At 47.0% G+C, this 20,523-nt stretch overlaps 1 protein-coding gene across 1 annotated transcript in view; it reads right to left on the bottom strand.

Annotated features, from left to right (window-relative positions):
- Positions 1-1,260, bottom strand: part of LOC134932198 (nuclear receptor ROR-alpha) — a 744,021-nt gene extending 742,761 nt beyond the window's left edge. The window contains exon 1 of the mRNA XM_063926394.1: positions 1,006-1,260. Coding sequence (XP_063782464.1) covers positions 1,006-1,243 — 238 coding nt within the window. The 5' untranslated portion in view covers positions 1,244-1,260. The remainder of the gene's footprint in view (positions 1-1,005) is intronic.
- Positions 1,261-20,523: the final 19,263 nt, after the last annotated feature.

The raw sequence follows: 20,523 nt of genomic DNA, 5'->3' as shown, positions 1-20,523 counted from the left end.
CTTAGCTTTTACATGTATTTATAGATTAACGTGCCCTAATTTAGCATATTTAAGTCAAAATAAGTGGTTATCTCTTTCTTAGATAACCCTTTTAAAAACCAATAGGCAAATATGATCTAGACTATTCATGCACTCATAGATTTAATTTGAATATACTTCTCTGTCCTGACATGATCTTCTATTAAGCCAACTACATATAATTATCATATAAATGAAATCATATATTACATAACACACAGTGAATTTGGCTCTCAGATCATGAAAACCCCTGCACCCATTAGGATAATCAAATGTGAAAATGTAACCAAAGTCACAAGTGTTTAACCATTAACCCTTTCACTGGTGCAGCTATAAAAGACATATCAGCAAGCCAGATATAATAGAATATATAATAAACCATTTGCAGTCTCTAGTGATAACTACACAAGCACTGTCACAATGTGGAATGTGTGTAGTCACCCATTAAGACTCATAATAGCTGACAACATATTATTCTCAAATGTGCTTTACATAACACTTAAGGGGTTACTGCCATTGACAAACTGGAGGTAACAACTAAAAGCAGTTGTACTCTACCTGTCCACCATGCAGCTTTGTAATTGTTTTACAGCACATGATGGAGCAGTGGTAGAGGAATGAGGAGGAGTGGTACCCAGGTCAAACCATCCCCCCGAATAACATTACTGCTCCTGTAAATGTGCAAACCAATACAATTTAAACTTTTGCACAGTTCCACTAAATGCTGTTCACACTGCAAACAATTACACCTAACGAGGTACACAACTGCTTCAGAAATGCAGGGGTTAATTAACACCCCTCCTCCTCCTCCTCTTCACCCAAAAAAAAAAGCTGTCAAAGTTTTTCCAAGGCTGCTGTGCTGTCTCCTCTCACTATCCTCCCATTGCTGCCTCTATCTCCTCCATGAATGTGCAGTGAAAACCCCAGATTGCTCTTGCACATCGCCCTCCCTCCTGTCACGAGCCATATGTTTTTGGGAAAGGGTACCTCTGTTGGTGGTGGTTATAGGGTAGTTGTGCTTTCCTGCAGCTGCTGGGTGATCCCCTCTTCTTGCAGGTTCCTGGGGGTCCCTGGGCTGGGGAGCCTGCTTGCTGATTTCTGTTTCCACAGCCGGATCAGGGCTTGCAGGAGAACAAGGATCCATTATTCCCCCAAAAGAAAGATGTAGTAGGGTCTTGAGGATTAGGATCCCCCCAATGTTAGATATTGCTGGGAGGAGGCTCATAGACTCCCTCTGTCTCTGTGTCAATGCAACTCTATGGTAAGGAAAGGAAGGAGGGAGAGAGACTGAGGGAAAGAGTGTGTGATATAAGAGCAGTTACCCTGTATGGCCACTGCTAGCGCTAGAGGGAAGCTACTGTATGCTGCTAGGGTTTATTCTCAGGAGAACGCAGAAGTCTCGGGGTGTATAAATGTCTGTGTACAGGGACCACCTATCACATTGCTATTTAATGCAGAGGGGGCTTTATTATTTCACTGCATGAAGTCATTTAGTTCATGAAGGGTTGAATTCGATGGACACGTCTGTTAACACTGAAACAGCAACAAGTGTTTTGTGTCTACCTTTTCTGTGTGACTTTGCTCTGATATGTATAAAGAACATACATCATACTTCACAAGTATAACCTCTGACAACTACAGAACAACAACTACTATGCATATACATTTTAGGTTTGGGAAATTATACAGTTTTGCATATTGTTTCCTCCATGAAATGTTCTCCAGAGAAAGTTGGAACAGATCCACATTACCCCTGTGCTTCCGCACAATTCCATTTATTTCAACAGATAGGTGACATTTGTGTAGAATTACATTTTGAAGTGATTATTCACTGTTTCTAGAATATAATTTCTCTAACGTCCTAGTGGATGCTGGGGACTCCGTAAGGACCATGGGGAATAGCGGGCTCCGCAGGAGACTGGGCACTCTAAAGAAAGATTTAGTACTATCTGGTGTGCACTGGCTCCTCCCTCTATGCCCCTCCTCCAGACCTCAGTTAGAATCTGTGCCCGGCCGAGCTGGGTGCTCCTAGTGGGCTCTCCTGAGCTTGCTAGAAAAGAAAGTATTTTGTTAGGTTTTTTGTTTTCAGAGAGCCTCTGCTGGCAACAGACTCTCTGCTACGAGGGACTGAGGGGAGAGAAGCAAACCTACTCACGGCAGCTAGGTAGCGCTTCTTAGGCTACTGGACACCATTAGCTCCAGAGGGATCGAACACAGGTACCTAACCTTGATCGTCCGTTCCCAGAGCCGCGCCGCCGTCCCCCTCGCAGAGCCAGAAGAACAGAAGCAGCAGAAGCATGAAGACATCGAAATCGGCGGCTGAAGACTCCTGTCTTCCCTTAAGGTAGCGCACAGCACTGCAGCTGTGCGCCATTGCTCCCACAGCACACCGCACACTCCGGTCACTGTAGGGTGCAGGGCGCAGGGGGGGCGCCCTGGGCAGTAATTAAGTACCTTTTTTGGCAAAAAGAGACATATATACAGTCTGGGACTGTATATATGCCAGAGCCCCCGCCATTTTTTTATACATTAAAGCGGGACAGAAGCCCGCCACTGAGGGGGCGGGGCCTTCTTCCTCAGCACACCAGCGCCATTTTCTCTTCACAGCTCCGCTGGAAGGACGCTCCCCAGGCTCTCCCCTGCAGTATTCAGGTGCATTAGAGGGTAAAAAAGAGAGGGGGGGGGCACATAAATTTAGGCGCAGTATATATATATATATTAACAGCAGCTACAGGGTAAACACTAAGGTACTGTGTAATCCCTGGGTTATATAGCGCTGGGGTGTGTGCTGGCATACTCTCTCTCTGTCTCCCCAAAAGCCTTTTGAGGGGTCCTGTCCTCAGTCAGAGCATTCCCTGTGTGTGTGCTGTGTGTCGGTACGCCTGTGTCGACATGTTTGATGAGGAAGGATACGTGGAGGCAGAACAAATGCAGCTGAGTGTGGTGTCGCCGCCGACGGTGCCGACACCTGATTGGATGGATATGTGGAAGGTGTTAAATGATAATGTAAACTCCTTGCATAACAGATTGGATAAAACTGTAACCGGGGGACAGGCAGGGTCTCAACCCTTGCCTGCTCCTGCAGCGCAGAGGCCGTCAGGGTCCCAAAAGCGCACACTATCCCAGATAGTTGACACAGATGTCGACACAGCATCTGACTCCAGTGTCGATGACGATGAGGCAAAGTTGCAGCCTAAAATAACTAAAGCCATCCGCTACATGATTGTAGCTATGAAGGATGTATTACACATTTCTGAGGAAAATCCTGTCCCTGACAAGAGGATTTATATGTATGGGGAGAAAAAGCATGAAGTGACTTTTCCCCCTGCCCATGAATTAAATGAATTATGTGAAAAAGCGTGGGATTCCCCTGACAGGAAGGTGATAGTTTCAAGAGATTACTTATGGCGTATCCTTTCCCGCCAACGGACAGGTTACGCTGGGAATCCTCCCCTAGGGTAGACAAGGCGTTGACACGCTTGTCTAAGAAGGTGGCCCTGCCGTCTCCGGATACGGCCGCCCTAAAGGATCCTGCAGATAGAAAGCAGGAAGCTATCCTGAAGTCAGTTTATACACTTTCTGGCACACTGCTGAGGCCAGCAATTGCTTCGGCCTGTATGTGTAGTGCGGTAGCTGCATGGACGGATTCTCTGTCTGAGGAGTTAGATACCCTGGACAGGGACACTGTTCTACTGACCCTGGCACATATCAAGGACGCGGTCCTATATATGCGGGATGCCCAGAGGGACATTTGCCTGCTGGGCTCTAGAGTTAACGCTATGTCCATTTCTGCCAGAAGGGTCCTGTGGACTCGGCAATGGACAGGGGATACCGACTCTAAAAAACACATGGAGGTTTTACCTTATAAGGGTGAGGAATTGTTTGGGGACGGTCTCTCGGACCTAGTTTCCACAGCTACGGCTGGGAAGTCAAATTTCTTGCCTTATGTCCCTCCACAACCTAAGAAAGCACCGTATTACCAAATGCAGTCCTTTCGTTCTCAGAAGGGCAAGAAGGTCAGAGGTGCGTCCTTTCTTGCCAGAGGCAGGGGTAGAGGAAAAAAGCTGCACCACGCAGCTAGTTCCCAGGAACAAAAGTCTTCCCCCGCTTCCACTAAGTCCACCGCATGACGCTGGGGCTCCACAGGCGGAGCCAGGAGCGGTGGGGGCGCGTCTCCTACATTTCAGCCACCAGTGGGTTCGCTCACAGGTGGATCCTTGGGCTATACAAATTGTGTCTCAGGGATACAAGCTGGAATTTGAGGTGATGCCCCCTCACCGTTACCTAAAATCGGCCTTACCAGCTTCCCCCATGGAAAGGGAGATAGTGGTGGAGGCAATTCACAAACTTTTTCTCCAGAAAGTGGTGGTAGATGTTCCCCCCCTTCAACGGGGAAGGGGCTACTATTCCACTATGTTTGTGGTACCGAAACCGGACGGTTCGGTCAGACCCATTTTAAATTTAAAATCCCTGAACTTTTATCTGAAGAAATTCAAGTTCAAAATGGAATCGCTCAGAGCGGTCATTGCAAGCCTGGAGGAAGGGGATTTTATGCTGTCGCTGGACATCAAGGATGCTTACTTGCATGTCCCCATTTATCCGCCTCATCAGGAGTACCTCAGGTTTGTGGTACGGGACTGTCATTACCAATTCCAGACGTTGCCGTTCGGCCTGTCCACGGCACCGAGAGTTTTTACCAAAGTGATGGCGGAGATGATGGTGCTCCTTCGGAAGCAAGGGGTTACAATTATCCCATACTTGGACGATCTCCTCATAAAGGCGAGGTCCAGGGAGCAGTTGCTGATAAGTGTAGCACACTCTCAGGAAGTGTTGCGTCAGCACGGCTGGATACTGAACATTCCAAAGTCGCAGCTGATTCCTGCGACGCGTCTGCCCTTCCTGGGCATGATTCTGAACACAGACCAGAAGAAGGTGTTTCTCCCGGAGGAGAAGGCTCAGGAGCTCGTGACTATGGTCAGAGACCTCCTAAAGCCAAAACAGGTGTCGGTGCATCACTGCTAGAGCCGGCCCTAACCAATATGATGCCCTAGGCAAGATTTTGGCTGGTGCCCCCTAGCACCACCGCTGGTTCTGCCTCTGACCTTGCACCTCTTTCCCAGCACCATCACCCCTCACCCGTAGCAGTCCTTGTACCCCCTATATTTTAAATAGGAACACTTTGCACATTTGACGCACAGCCCAAAAAGGGCATCTTCTTGCTGGGAAGGGGCATGGCCACACCCCAATTCCAATTACCCCACACAGTACTGCAACTTTATTGACATTTGATTGTGTGATGGTGTCCATAATGCATATTACATCCCACAGTAGTATCACTTTACCTTATAAACGTTACTCCTCACAGTAGAGCTCCTTATTCACATTATATCACACTGAATTGTTCCTTATTCACATTACACCACACCCTATTGCTCTTTATTCACATTAGACGACACAGTAGTGCCCTTTCTATATGCAACGCCACAAAGTAGAGCACCTTATACACATAATGCCACACATTAGTAATGCATTTATACACAATTCCACACAGTAATGTCCCTTACACATATGAGACACATTAATGTCCTTATAAACATAATACACATTATGACAACCTTTATTAATGCCCTTTTACACATAATGTCCCTTACACATATGCCACACATTATTAATGCCCTTATACACATAATGACACACATAGTGCCCGCTACACATTTGCTGCACATTATTAGTGCCCCTATACACATAATGATACACATACAGTAGTACCCTGTTACACATATGCCGCACATTATTAATGCCCTTATGCACATAATGACACACATAGTGCCCCTTACACATATGTTGCACATTATTAATGCATTTTTACATGACACACATAATGATCCTTACACATATTCTGAACACTACTGCACAACCAACCCACTCACACGCACACAGCACTCACACTGCTACTAACACTGTGACCTCTGCCTCTGCTTGGATACAGATGTGTCCTCACAAATCTTGCATCAATGCTAATATCGGGCACCTTTTTTTAATGAAAATGCATCTTATTTGCATTGCTATGTGGCTAGGATGCACAAGCAGCTTCTGCTGATTAAACTGATATGCAGCATGCCTATATACTGTGTGAGACTGTGGCTGTATCTGCATATGAAATGCTACACACAGAATATAGGCATGCCGCATATCATTTTAATCAGCAGAAGCTGATGATGCCCCTAGGCATATCAAATGCCCTAGGCAATTGCCTAGTTTGCCTATGCCTATGACCGGCTCTGATCACTGCACACGAGTCCTGGGAAAGATGGTGGCGTCTTACGAAGCCATTCCGTTCGGCAGGTTCCATGCGAGGATCTTTCAGTGGGATCTGCTGGACAAGTGGTCCGGATCGCATCTTCAGACCTATTTATCAAGGATTTTTTCTTCATGATATTATGCAGAAACTACAGTTTCTCTAACGTCCTAGTGGATGCTGGGGACTCCGTAAGGACCATGGGGAATAGACGGGCTCCGCAGGAGACATGGGCACTTTAAGAAAGACTTTGACTCTGGGTGTGCACTGGCTCCTCCCTCTATGCCCCTCCTCCAGTCCTCAGTTTGAGACTGTGCCCAGAGGAGATGGGTGCACTGCAGGGAGCTCTTCTGAGTTTCCTGCTAAGAAAGTATATTTGTTATACTTGATTGAAACCCTAGATAAGGATACCATGTTATATATATATATATATTTATATGTAAAAGATGTTGTCTTATATATATATATATAAGACATGCCCAAAGAGACGTTAGTCTACTGGGTTCTAGAGTCAAACAAGGGTGAGGAATTGTTTGGAGAGGGCCTCTCGGATCTCGTCTCCACGGCTACGGCAGGTAAATAAAAATTTTTGCCATATATTCCCTCACAATCTAAGAAAGCGCCTCATTATCAAATGCAGTCCTTTCGTTCCAATAAAAACAAGAGAGCACGTGGTTCGTCCTTTCTTGCCAGAGGTAAGGGCAGAGGGAAAAAGCTGCACAACACAGCTAGTTCCCAGGAACAGAATTCCTCCCCGGCCTCTGCTAAATCCACCGCATGACGCTGGGGCTCCCCTGAGGGAATCAGCTCCTGTGGGGGCACGTCTTCGACTGTTCAGCCACGTCTGGGTCCACTCACAGGTGAATACATGGGCAATAGAAATTGTTTCCCAGGGTTACAAGCTGGAATTCGAAGAAGTACCTCCTCGCCGTTTTTTTCAAATCGGCCCTACCGAAAACAACCCCTGGAAAGGGAGATAGTGTTACATGCGATTCACAAATTGTGTCTGCAACAAGTGGTGGTAGAGGTTCCCCTGCTTCAAAGAGGGCAGGGGTACTACTCAACTCTGTTTGTGGTTCCGAAACCGGACGGTTCGGTCAGACCCATTTTAAATTTAAAACCCCTGAACCTTTACTTAAAACGGTTCAAGTTCAAGATGGAATCACTCAGGGTGGTCATCGCCAGCCTAGAAGGGGAGATTTTTTGGTATCTCTGGACATAAAGGATGCATACCTACATGTCCCCATATATCCTCCTCATCAGGCGTACCTGAGATTTGCGGTACAGGATTGTCATTACCAATTTCAGACGTTGCCGTTTAGGCTTTCCACGGCCCCGGGAATTTTCACCAAGGTAATGGCGGAAATGATGGTGCTCCGGCGCAAGCAGGGTGTCACAATTATCCCGTACTTGGACGATCTCCTCATAAAAGTGAGATCACGAGAGAAGTTGCTGAGCAGCGTATCACTTTCACTGAATGTGTTACAGCGACACGGCGGGATTCTCAATATTCCAAAGTCGCAGCTGAATCCTACAACTCGTCTGCCCTTCTTGGGCATGATTCTGGACACAGACCAGAAAAGGGTTTTTCTTCCGAAGGGAAAAGCGCAGGAACTCATGACTCTAGTCATGAACTTGTTGAAACCAAAACAAGTGTCAGTACATCATTGCACTCAAGTTCTGGGAAAGATGGTGGCAACATACGAAGCCATTCCATACGGCAGATTCCATGCAAGGGCCTTCCACTGGGACCTATTGGACAAATGGTCCGGGTCGTATTTGCAATTGCGTCAGCGGATCGCCCTGTCCGCCAGGGCCAGAGTATCCCTCCTTTGGTGGCTAAACAGTGCTCACCGTCTAGAGGGCCGCAGGTTCGGCATTCAGGACTGGATCCTGGTGACCACGGACGCGAGCCTCCGAGGTTGGGGAGCGGTCGCACAGGGAAGAAATTTCCAAGGACTTTGGTCAAGTCAAGAGACTTGTCTTCACATCAACATCCTGGTACTAAGGGCCATATACAATGCCCTACGTCAATCGGAGATCTTACTTCGCCATCGACCAGTTCTGATCCAGTCAGACAACATCACCGCAGTAGCTCATGTAAACCGCCAAGGTGGCACAAGGAGCAGAGTGGCAATGGCGGAAGCCACCAGAGTTCTTCGCTGGGCGGAGAATCATGTAAGCGCTCTGTCAGCAGTGTTCATTCCGGGAATGGACAACTGGGAAGCAGACTTCCTCAGCAGACACGCTCTGCATCCGGGAGAGTGGGGTCTTCATCAGGAATTCTTCGCGCAGATTGCAAGTCGGTGGGGACTACCCCAAATAGACATGATGGCATCCCGTCTCAACAAAAATCTACAAAGGTATTGCGCCAGGTCAAGAGACCCTCAGGTGGTAGCTGTAGACACCCTAGTGACACCGTGGGTGTTCCAGTCGGTATATGTGTTTCCTCCTCTTCCTCTCATACCCAAGGTGTTGAGGATAATAAGAAAAAGAGGAGTGAGAGCAATTCTCATTGTTCCAGATTGGCCACGAAGGACCTGGTATCCGGATCTGCAAGAAATGGTCACAGAAGATCCGTGGCCTCTTCCTCTAAGGCAGGACTTGTTACAACAAGGTCCCTGTCTGTTCCAAGACTTACCGCGGCTGCGTTTGACGGCATGGCGGTTGAACGCCGGATCCTAGCGGAAAAAGGTATTCCGGATGAGGTCATTCCTACGCAAATAAGGGCTAGGAAGGACGTGACATCTAAACATTATCACAGAATATGGAGATAATATGTTTCTTGGTGTGAGGCCAGGAATGCTCCTACGGAAGAATTCCACCTGGGCCGTTTTCTTCACGTCCTACAAACTGGAATGAATTTGGGCCTAAAATTAGGCTCCATTAAAAGTTCAGATTTCGGCCTTATTTTTACACAAGGTCTAGCAACGCTTTTCTGTCGCAATGGCCGCCGCAGAGTGATTGACATGAAGTGGGCGTTTCTGGGTGTCATCTGTTTTCAGGGAGTGTTCGAAAAAATGCAGGCGGACCAGGAAAAACGCAGGCGTGGCTGGGCGAACGCAGGGCGTGTTTGTGATGTAAAATCCGGAACTGAATGGTCTGAAGTGATCGCAAGCGCTGAGTAGGTCTGAAGTTACTCAGAAACTGCACAATTTTTTTTTTGTAGCCGTTCTGCGATGCATTCGTTCATACTTCTGCTAAGCTAAGATACACTCCCAGAGGGCGGCGGCTTAGCGTTTGCACGGCTGCTAAAAGCTGCTAACGAGCGATTAACTCGGAATGACCCCCTATATCTCGTAGGAGAGGCATATTCTGATTCCTTTCCCACAGCCTTCAGCCGGCACCGGGAACTGACACTGAGTGCATGCGCAGTGTCGCATTCCCCAGCGGAGTCTCCACAAATGTGACAGACGCCTCCAATATGTCAGGGAAATAACTCACAGGGACAGCGGTTACCGCAATTATCATAAATGAGGCATCACTAAAGGCTTGAACTAAATATGTGCAAGTCCACAAAATGCATATATAAACAGTATATCATGCTTTATTCCTACTATTGCTTTACACTTGAACCAAGGGAATAGGAAGATCCAAATGTCCTCCGAAAAAGAAATCAATGCATAAAACAAGGGACATCCAAGGTTTTCTAGTCACAAGTGCACAGTGCAAAAGTCAGAACAATAATTCACATATGCACAAAACACCTTTAATATGACACATTTGTTACCCATCATACATAACCATTGCGTTTATTTGAGGATGCAGTAATATTTGAATAGAATGCATAGCAATACGTATTCAAGATGATGTACTGAAAATGTACTACAGGATGCATTGATTTCTCTCTCTATACATATGAATATCTGTATAATCATCTATCTAGCTGTTAGTGTTTACCAGGAGCGGAACCAGGAAAAAATTATAGGGGGGGGCGCCATGATAGCGGTTAGCAGTCATAAGTACATTTGTGCGCACCTCCAGCGTGAGTGCTCCCAAGCTCCCAAGAAAAGGGGCATGGCCTCACCACCGGGAGTGTAGCCTCACACAATATGCCATCCTTGCGTATCAGACCCCTCATTTTCAACACACTAGGGGCACGGGGCACATACAATAAACAAAGCCATAATGCCAAAGAGTAGTAGTGCCCTTTACACATACAAATAATGCCAGAGCAGTAGTAGTGCCCCTTACACATACACATAATGCCAAAAAAGTAGTAGTGTTCCTTACACATAATGCCACAGAGTAGTAGTGCTCCTTACACATACTTCCAGAGTAGCAGTGGTGTCTCTTACACATAATACCACAGAGTGGTAGTAGTGCCCATTATACATAATGCCAGAGCAGTAGCTTTGCCCATAATGCCACAGAGTAGTAGTAGTGCCCCTTACACATAATGCCAGAGTAGTAGTAGTGTCCCTCACACATAATGCCACAGAGTATTAGTAGTGCCCTTTATATATAATGCTAGAGTTTTATCAGTGACCCTTACACATAATGCCAGATTGTCATGGCTGTGGTTATTTGTGAATCTGGACTAGATACTGGGTTTGGACTTTAGAGCTAAGGGCAGAATTGGGTAGGCTTGAGATATCTCCTACTCAGGCAGACGTGGCAGGTTGGATAACGAATTTGGAGAGGAATGTGGTAGGTGACCAGTTATGTGGGTACTGGAACACTAGTGAAGAGACCCACCAGTGCAATGGATAGCTGGGATGTCACCGGTATAGTAATGTCACTGGATTGAGGAGACAGGCGACTAGGTCGACCATGGATGCTCAGGAGCAAGTTAATCAGAACGCTGGGATTGACTTAACTAGCAAAGCAGGTTTTCAGAATGCTGGGATTACCTGAACCAGTGGAGCAGGTTTTTAGAATGCTGGGATTGGTTTGACCAGCGAAGCAGGTTTTCAGAATGCAGGGATAGGCTAGACCAGCGAAACAAGTTTTCTGGATGTTAGAATTGGCTTTCCAACAAGGCAGGTTTTTGTGATGTTGGGATTGGCTTTCCAACAAGGCAGGTTTTCAGGATGTTGGGATTGGCTATCCAACAAGGCAGGTTTTCAGGATGTTGGATTGGCTTTCCAATAAGGCCGGTTTTCTAGATGTTGGGATTGGCTTTCCAACAAGGCAGGTTTTTAGGATGTTGGGGTTGGCTTTCCAACAAGGCAGGTTTTCAGTTGGGATTGGCTTTCTAACAAGGCAGGTTTTCAGGATGTTAGGATTGGCTTTCCAACAAGGTGGATTTTCTGAATGCTGGAAGGAGCCAGCAAGAAAGGTAGTCTGAATGCTGGACGGAACCAGCAAGGCAGGTTTTCTGAATGCTAGATGGAGCTAAACCAGCAAGGCAGGTTTTCTGAATGCTGCACAGAACCAGAAAGGCAGGAGTTCAGAATGCTGGACGGAGCCAGCAAGACACTAATGCCGCAATGATATGCAGGAGAGTCTCTCGGGAACACTGGATATCTGGAATCTGGATATGCTGTGGTGTTATTGCAGTAGTGGCCCTTTAAGATCATCCAGGGAGTCAGGTAGTGCCGGAGATCGATACTGCACTTTGTCTATACCAACAGGAGATACTGGAGCTCAGAACAAAGCACTGACAGCTTACCAGTGCTAGGACTTGGAATTTATACCTCTGGCTGGCTGCTATTTGGTAGAGAGAATCACCTGACGAGGAAGTAGCTCCGGATTGAACATTCAGTGAACAGCTGACCAGGAACTGTCAATGTCACGGGTGTAATGCGGTTTTCAGAGATGTGCTATAGCTGCTGGACTACTGGATGCTGGCACAGGAGCATAGCACAGTATGAAGAGACTTGCTAAATTCAGCATTCACACAGATGGCTAATCAACACAAAGTGTAGCCCTTTAGCAGCTCTTTTTTTTCCAGATAGAGAACTCAGCATTCAGGGAACTCATGGTACTGGTGAGCTGTTTATCCCAGCCAGCAGAAAACATGGAGGATGCAGGACAGATGGCAGTCACCAAATGATATGATTTTAGTCAGGATTGTGACACAGAGTAGTAGTAGTGTCCCTTACACATAATGCCACAGAGTAGTAGTAGTGACACTTACACATAATGCCAGAGTAGGAGCATTGCCCCTTATACGTGATGCCAGAGTAGCAGTGGTGCCCCTTACACATAATTCCAGAGTAGCAGTGGTGCCTCTTACACATAATGCCACAGAATAGTAGTGGTGCCCCTTACACATAATGCCAGAGTAGTAGTGGTGCCCCTTTCACATAATGCCACAGAATAGTAGTGGTGCCCCTTACACATAATGCCAGAGTAGTAGTGGTGCCACTTACACATAATCCCACAGAGCAGTAGTAGTGCCCCTTACACATAATGACAGAGTAGTAGTATTGTCCGTTACACATGATGTCACAGAGTAATAGTAGTAGTAGTAGTAGTACTGCTCATTACACATAATGCCAGAGAAGTAGTGGTGTCCCTTGCACATAATGCCAGAGTAGTAGAGCCCCTTACACATAATTCCAGAGTAGTAGTGCCCCTTACACATAATCCAACAGAGTAGAAGTAGTGTCCCTCACACCTAATGCCAGAGGATTAATAGTGCCCCTTACACATAATACCAGAGAAGTAGTAGCATTCTTTACACATAATGCCACTGAGTAGTAGTGCTCCTTACACATAATGCCAGAGTAGTAATAGTGCCCCTTACACATAATGCCAGAGTAGTAATGCCCCTTACACATAATCCCACAGAGTAGTAGTGTCCCTCATACCTAATGCCAGAGTAGTAATAGTGCCCCTTACATATAATGCCAGAGAAGTAGTAGCATTCCTTACACAATGCCACAATAGTGTTCCATACACATAATGCTACAGTAGCGCCCCTTACACATAATGCCACAGAGAAGTAGTAGCATTCCTTACACATAATGCCACAGAGTAGTGGTGCTCCATACACATAATGCCAGAGTAGAAGTGGTGCCCCTTACACATAATGCCAGAGAAGTAGTTGTGCCCATTACACATAATGCCAGAGAAGTATTAGCATTCCTTACACATAATGCCACAGAATAGTAGTGCTCCTTACACATAATGCCAGAGTAGCAGTGGTGCTCTTTACACATAATGCCAAAGAAGTTGTATTGCCCCTTACACATAATGCCACAGAGTAGTAGTAGTAGTAGTAGTAGTAACAGTGCCTCTTACACATAATGCCAGAGAAGTAGTATTGCCCCTTACACATAATGTCACAGAGTAGCAGTAGTATCCCTCACACCTAATGCCAGAGTAGTAATAGTGCCCCTTACACATAGTGCCAGAGAAGTAGTAGTGCCTCTTACACATAATACCAGAGAAGTAGTAGTGTTCCTTACACATAATGCCACAGAGCAGTAGTGCTCCTTACACATAATGCCAGAATAGTAGTAGCACCTCTTACACTTAATGCCAAAGTAGTATTACCCCTTACACATATGCCACAGAGTACTAGTAACACTGCCACTGTCTCCCTCTCCCTCCCTATAACCCTATATGCAACACTCACAGTTGTTAGAGTTGGGTTGAGGGTCAGTATATGCAGAACCCTGAGTGTTTGGCAAGTTGTACCCCTTACATATAATGCCACAGAGTAGCAGCAGTAGTAGTAGTGCCCCTTACACATGATACCAGAGAAGTAGTATTGCCCCTTACACATAATGCCACAGAGTAGCAGTGGCACCCCTTACACATAATGCCAAAGTAGTGGTGCTGCCCCTTACACATAATGCCACAGAGTCCTAGTGGTGCTCCTTACACATGTTACAGAGTAGTAGTAGTTCCTCTTACACATAATGCCATAGAGTAGTAGTAGTAGTGCCCCTTACACATAATGACAGAGTAGTAGTGTCCCTTAAACATAATGCTGAGAGTAGTAGTGCCCCTCACACAAAATGCCACAGAGTAATAGCATTGACCCTTACACATAATGCCAGAGCAGTAGTAGTTCCCCTTACACATAATGACAGAGTAGTGGTATTGCCCGTTACACATAATGCCACAGAGTAGTAGTAGTAGTAGTATGTAGAGTATGAGCATTGCCCCTTACACATAATGACAGAGTAGCAGTGATGCCCTTACAAATAATGCCACATAATAGTAGTGGTGCCCCTTACACATAATGCCAGAGTAGTAGTGGTGCCCCTTACACATAATGCCAGAGCAATAGCAGTGCCCCTTACACATAATGGCCCTCATTCCGAGTTGTTCGCTCGGTATTTTTCATCGCATCGCAGTGAAAATCCGCTTAGTACGCATGCGCAATGTTCGCACTGCGACTGCGCCAAGTAACTTTACTATGATGAAAGTATTTTTACTCACGGCTTTTTCTTCGCTCCGGCGATCGTAATGTGATTGACAGGAAATGGGTGTTACTGGGCGGAAACACGGCGTTTCAGGGGCGTGTGGCTGAAAACGCTACCGTTTCCGGAAAAAACGCAGGAGTGGCCGGGGAAACGGTGGGAGTGCCTGGGCGAACGCTGGGTGTGTTTGTGACGTCAACCAGGAACGACAAGCACTGAAATGATCGCACAGGCAGAGTAAGTCTGGAGCTACTCTGAAACTGCTAAGTAGTTAGTAAGCGCAATATTGCGAATACATCGGTCGCAATTTTAAGAAGCTAAGATTCACTCCCAGTAGGCGGCGGCTTAGCGTGTGTAACTCTGCTAAATTCGCCTTGCGACCGATCAACTCGGAATGAGGGCCCATGACAGAGTAGTAATATTGCCATTACACGTAATGCCAGAGTAGTAGTAATAGTTGCAGCAGCAGCAGTGCCCCTTATGCATAATGCCAGAGTAGTAGTGGTGCCCCTTACACATAATGCCAGAATAGTAGCTCCCCTTACACATAATGCCAGAGTAGAAGTAGTGCCCGTCACACCTAATGCCAGAGTAGCAAGTGCCCCTTACACTTAATTCCAGAGTTGTAGTAGTAGTGCCCCTTACACTTAATGCCACAGTGTAGTAGTAGTACAGTACCTCTTACACATAATGCCATAGTAGTAGTACCCCTTACACATAATTCTAGAGCAGTAGCATTGCCCCTTACACATAATGCCACAGAGTAGTAGCAGTACCCTTTATATATATTGCTAGAGTAGCAGTAGTGACCCTTAGACATAATGCCAGGGTAGAAGTAGTAGTCTTCACATGTAATGCTACAGAGTAGTAGTAGTGCCCCTTACACAGAATGCCAGTGTAGGAGCATTGCACCTTACACATAATTCCAGAGTTGCAGTGATACCCTTTACACATCATACCAGAGAAGTAGTATTGCCCTTTACACATAATGCTACAGAGTAGTAGTAGTGCCCCTGACACATAATGTCAGAGTAGTAGTGGTGCCCCTTACACATAATGCCTCAGAGTAGTATTGCTGGCCCTTACACATAATGCCACAGTAGTAGTAGTGCAACTAACACATAATGCCAAAATAGTAGTAGTGCTCCTTACACATAATGCCACAGAGTAGTAGTAATGTCAGTTACAGTACACATAGTGCTACAGGGTAGTAGTAGAAGTGCCCTTTATGTTACGTTCCTGGTGCTCAGAACAGGAGAGATGTTGCGTAGTGAGTCCAGAGCACCAGGACGTGACGCTGAAATAAGGTGTGGTATGGGAATAGCCCCTAGCACTCTACCTCCATTGTTTCACCCGTGTGGTCAGTTCACGCCTGCGTGACTATGGTTTCTTGGGCCCACGGCAGCCGCGTTTGAAGGGCGGATTAGGTCTGCCCAACTCCGATGCCCCCAGGTCTTAGAGTGAGACAAGGCGTGAACCGAGACAGGATAATAACAAGGGGACCTCTAACTAAAACAAACAGAAGGCTAGGCGCTACTGACTACCCTAAAACTAAATATATGTGCGGCACGCCGCCAAAGGAAAAGTACAACAAAAGATACCACTGTCCACACCCCACACAGCACCGTAGTGTACCGAGGAGGACAGTGAAAAGCGGAAACCTCCGCAAAAACACCAGTAAGAAACAAACGCTAGGATTAAGCGGCCTAGGCCGCAACACGCGGCAGAAGCCGCTACTCACGGAACCGGGAGAGAACCCCAATAAGCAAGAACCCCCAGATGACTGCAACAGGTTCACTTGGACTGGAAGGATTCCCAGGACCGGCTTCAGAACTCCAGAACTCAGGAGCACGGGGAGCAGGATCGACCAGATACAGCAGACCAGGAACAAACTTTGCAAGGCAGGAACAGCGTACAGGAAGCTATCACCGGCGAGGCTGCAGTGTGCTGGCTCCCATAAAAAGGCCCTGCTGGCCAATGACAGGAGGGCCAGCAAGACCAGCCCCCAGACCCTAATTAATAGTTGCTGTGCAGCTGCCCTGCTGCACGAACAACTAATCAGTCTTATCTGGCAATGGGGAACGCGGTCCGCCAATGGCGTCCCCGTTGCCATGGACCCGGCGGCTGAGGACGCCCGGCGTCCTAGCTTTGCCAGGGACCCGGTGGCTACAGTACGCACGGCGTCCTGGCATTGCTAGGCGCCGGGCGGGCAGCGAGGGAGGTGCGGCGGCCGTGAGCGTCGCCCGGAAGCAGACCGAGCAGCGCCGCGGATCGCGGCACCTAACAGTACCCCCCCCCCCCTTGAGGAGGGGTTAAAGAACCCCTAAAGCCGGGTTTCTGAGGAAATTCCTGAAAGAATAATTTCTTAAGTTTAGGGGCATGTAGATCCTTATCCAGGACCCAAGACCTTTCCTCCGGGCCATAGTCTTTCCAGTGAACTAAAAAATACAGCCGGCCTCGAGAAACTTTGGAATCTAAAACCTTCTCCACCAAAAACTCTTGTTGCCCCAGAACATCCACTGGAGGTCTACCCTGAGAAGTTTTCCGAGGGAATCTCCTGGAAGAAATATATTGCTTCAGAAGGGAACAATGAAAAGTATTGCCAATTTTGAGTGATTTAGGCAAGCGTAGCCGAAAAGCAACTGGATTGACCTTCTTTACAATAAGGAACGGTCCAATAAATTTGGGTCCCAATCTAGCCGAGGGTTGTCGGAGCTTGATGTTGCGGGTTGACAACCACACCTTATCTCCCACCTTAAAAGTGCATGGGCGTCGGAACCAATAAGAAAAAAACTTTCCTCGGAAGACAGCCTTCTTAAGGGCAAGGTGCACCTTTTTCCAAATCATTCTGAGACGGGAAGTTAAGGTCAATGAAGAGACTGGAAAATGAGGGTAAAAAGAATTGGCTCTAGGATGAAAGCCCAGGACCGAAAAGAATGGAGACTCCTTGGTGGAAGAATGACAAGAGTTATTATAGGCAAACTCGGCCAAAGGAAGAAATTCAGACCAATCATTCTGAAGTTTGGCCGAGTATAGTCGTAAATACTGTTTTAATGACTGATTAACACGTTCAGTTTGTCCGTTAGACTGTGGATGGTACCCAGATGTTAAAGAGAGTTTCATATTTAAAGAGGCACAAAAACGTTTCCAGAAACGGGCAATGAATTGTGGTCCCCGATCAGAGACAATATCCATGGGTAAACCATGGAGCCTGAAGACATGGTGGAGAAACAAAACTAGCCAACCCTTGAGCGGAGGGTAATCGGGGAAGAGCAATGAAGTGGGCCATCTTACTAAAACGGTCTACTACCACCCAAATGACTCGGAACCCAGCTGAAAGAGGAAGGTCCACCACGAAATCCATGGATATATGTGACCATGGCCTGAGAGGAATGGCTAGAGGCATGAGTTGCCCGACCGGCAACGATCGAGATACCTTGTACTGAGCACAAACCTGACAGGAACGGACAAATTCCCTCACATCTTTAGAAAGATTAGGCCACCACACTGAGCGAGAGATTAATTCCAAGGTCTTAGTGATACCCGGATGACCAGAAACCTTATTATCATGAAACTCAGCTAGAACAGTGCCTCTCAGAAATTCAGGGACGAAGAGACGATCTGCAGGAGTGACACTGGGAGCCTGCTGCTGAAGCTGGACTAGCTGTGTAAATAAATCCTGAGTGAGGCCAGCCCGGATGACAGACGATGGGACTATGGGGGTAGGAGCCGAGTAGTTATTGTGAACCGGAAGAAAACAACGTGACAGGGCATCAGCTTTCGTATTCTTGGAACCGGGCCTGAAGGTGATGATAAACCTGACACAAGTAAAAAACAGCGCCCAACGTGCCTGTCGAGCATTAAGCCGTTTAGCTGACTCAATATACTGCAGGTTCTTGTGGTCAGTGAACACAGTAATGGTATGCATTGCTCCTTCCAACCAGTGCCTCCACTCCTCGAAAGCCCATTTAACTGCCAACAATTCTCGATTACCAACATCATAGTTGGATTCTGCAGAGGAGAATTTTCTGGACATGAAGGCACATGGGTGTAATTCCCGAGACTCCGGGTCTTCCTGAGAAAGGATAGCCCCCACTCCAACCTCTGAGGCATCTACCTCGACAATAAAGGGGAGATCCGGGTTAGGGTGTCTGAGTACTGGAGCTGAGACAAAGGCCTGTTTCAAGGCCAGAAAGGCAGACTTGGCTTTAGGCGACCAATTGGAAGGGTCCGCTCCTTTTTTAGTCAATGCCACAATAGGAGCAACCAAATCTGAGAAGGTATGAATAAAACGCCTATAATAATTTGCAAACCCTAAAAAGCGCTGGATTGCTTTTAAGTTCGTGGGTTGTGCCCAATTTAGGATTGCCTGGAGTTTTTTTGGTTCCATGAAAAACCCCTTTGGAGAAATAATATACCCTAGGAAGGACACTTCTGTGATGTGGAAATCACATTTCTCCAGTTTGGCGTACAAATGATTTTCCCATAACCTCTGAAGGACCAGTCGCACATGGGTAATATGTTGTTCAAAGGACTCAGAGTAAATCAAAATGTCGTCTAAATAAACGACTACGAACTTTCCTAGAAAGTCGCGAAGGACGTCGTTAATGAGATCTTGAAATACAGCAGGAGCATTAGACAGCCCAAACGGCATCACCAGGTATTCATAATGTCCCGACTGTGTGCTGAAAGCCGTCTTCCACTCATCCCCAGATTTTATTCGGATGAGATTGTAAGCCCCTCTAAGATCAATTTTGGAGAAGATAACGGCAGTACGGAGCTGATCAAATAGTACTGGAATCAGTGGCAAGGGGTAGGTGTTTTTAACAGAGATCTTATTCAGAGCCCGATAATCAATACATGGTCTGAGCGACCCATCTTTCTTCTCAACAAAAAAGAACCCTGCACTCAATGGAGATCTCGAGGGCCTAATGAAGCCCTTCTTCAGGCTCTCCTGTACATACTCATCCATTGCCGTAGTTTCCGGCCCAGACAGGGCATATAGTCTCCCTTTAGGCAAAGAGGCACCGGGAACTAAGTCAATGGCTCAGTCATAGGACCGATGAGGGGGCAGAATATCCGCATTACTGTTATGATTCCCGTACTCCAGACCAGAAGAGATCTTATGGCAGAGGTCTGAGTACTGGGAAGATATGCTGGTTGTGGGAGCAGGAGAGCCTAGTAACCCCTGGCGCCCTAACTCCGTTGTCTCGCCCGTGTTATCAGAAATCCCTTGCGAGACTATGGTTGCTTGAGCCCATGGCAGCCGCGTTCGAAGGGCGGATTATGTCTGCCCAACCCCGATGCCCCCGCAGGTCTTAATGGGAGACAAAGGGAAATCCGAGACAGGGTGATAACAAGGGGCCCTCTGACTAAGCAACCAGGCCAGGGGTTACAAGCTAACTAACTTTAACCAAAGGTATGTGCGGACTAGCCGCCAGGGAAAAGGACAACCAAAGAACCACTGATCCGTTACTCCTATCCAGCACCGCTGGATACCAGAGTGGATCTGTGGGAGCGGAATCCTCCGCAAAAGCTCCAGAACACAAATTAACTAAATAATAAACAGTAAGCGGACAAGCCGCAACACACGGCTGAGCCGCGACTCACGAACACCACAGGATGTTAAAGGTGCTCGGTCAGACTCCAGGAATAGATGGCAAACTTCCGAGTACAGGATCTCTGAGGACAGGAACAACCGGATTGAGCAGGACTGGACACTCTCTGTAGCAGACACAGGCAAACCGGAAGCTATCACCAGCGTCTGTAAGAAGTCCTGAGGGTGCCTTTATTCAGGAACCCTCCAATCAAGATCCAGACAGGGTAATCAATGGAAATGCCGTGCAGCTTGCATGCTGCACGGCCAGCACATAATCAGGTAATTTA

This window comes from Pseudophryne corroboree, chromosome 6, assembly GCF_028390025.1.
Source record: "Pseudophryne corroboree isolate aPseCor3 chromosome 6, aPseCor3.hap2, whole genome shotgun sequence".
Taxonomy (NCBI): domain Eukaryota; kingdom Metazoa; phylum Chordata; class Amphibia; order Anura; family Myobatrachidae; genus Pseudophryne; species Pseudophryne corroboree.
This window is presented reverse-complemented; position numbering and strand designations above follow the sequence as displayed.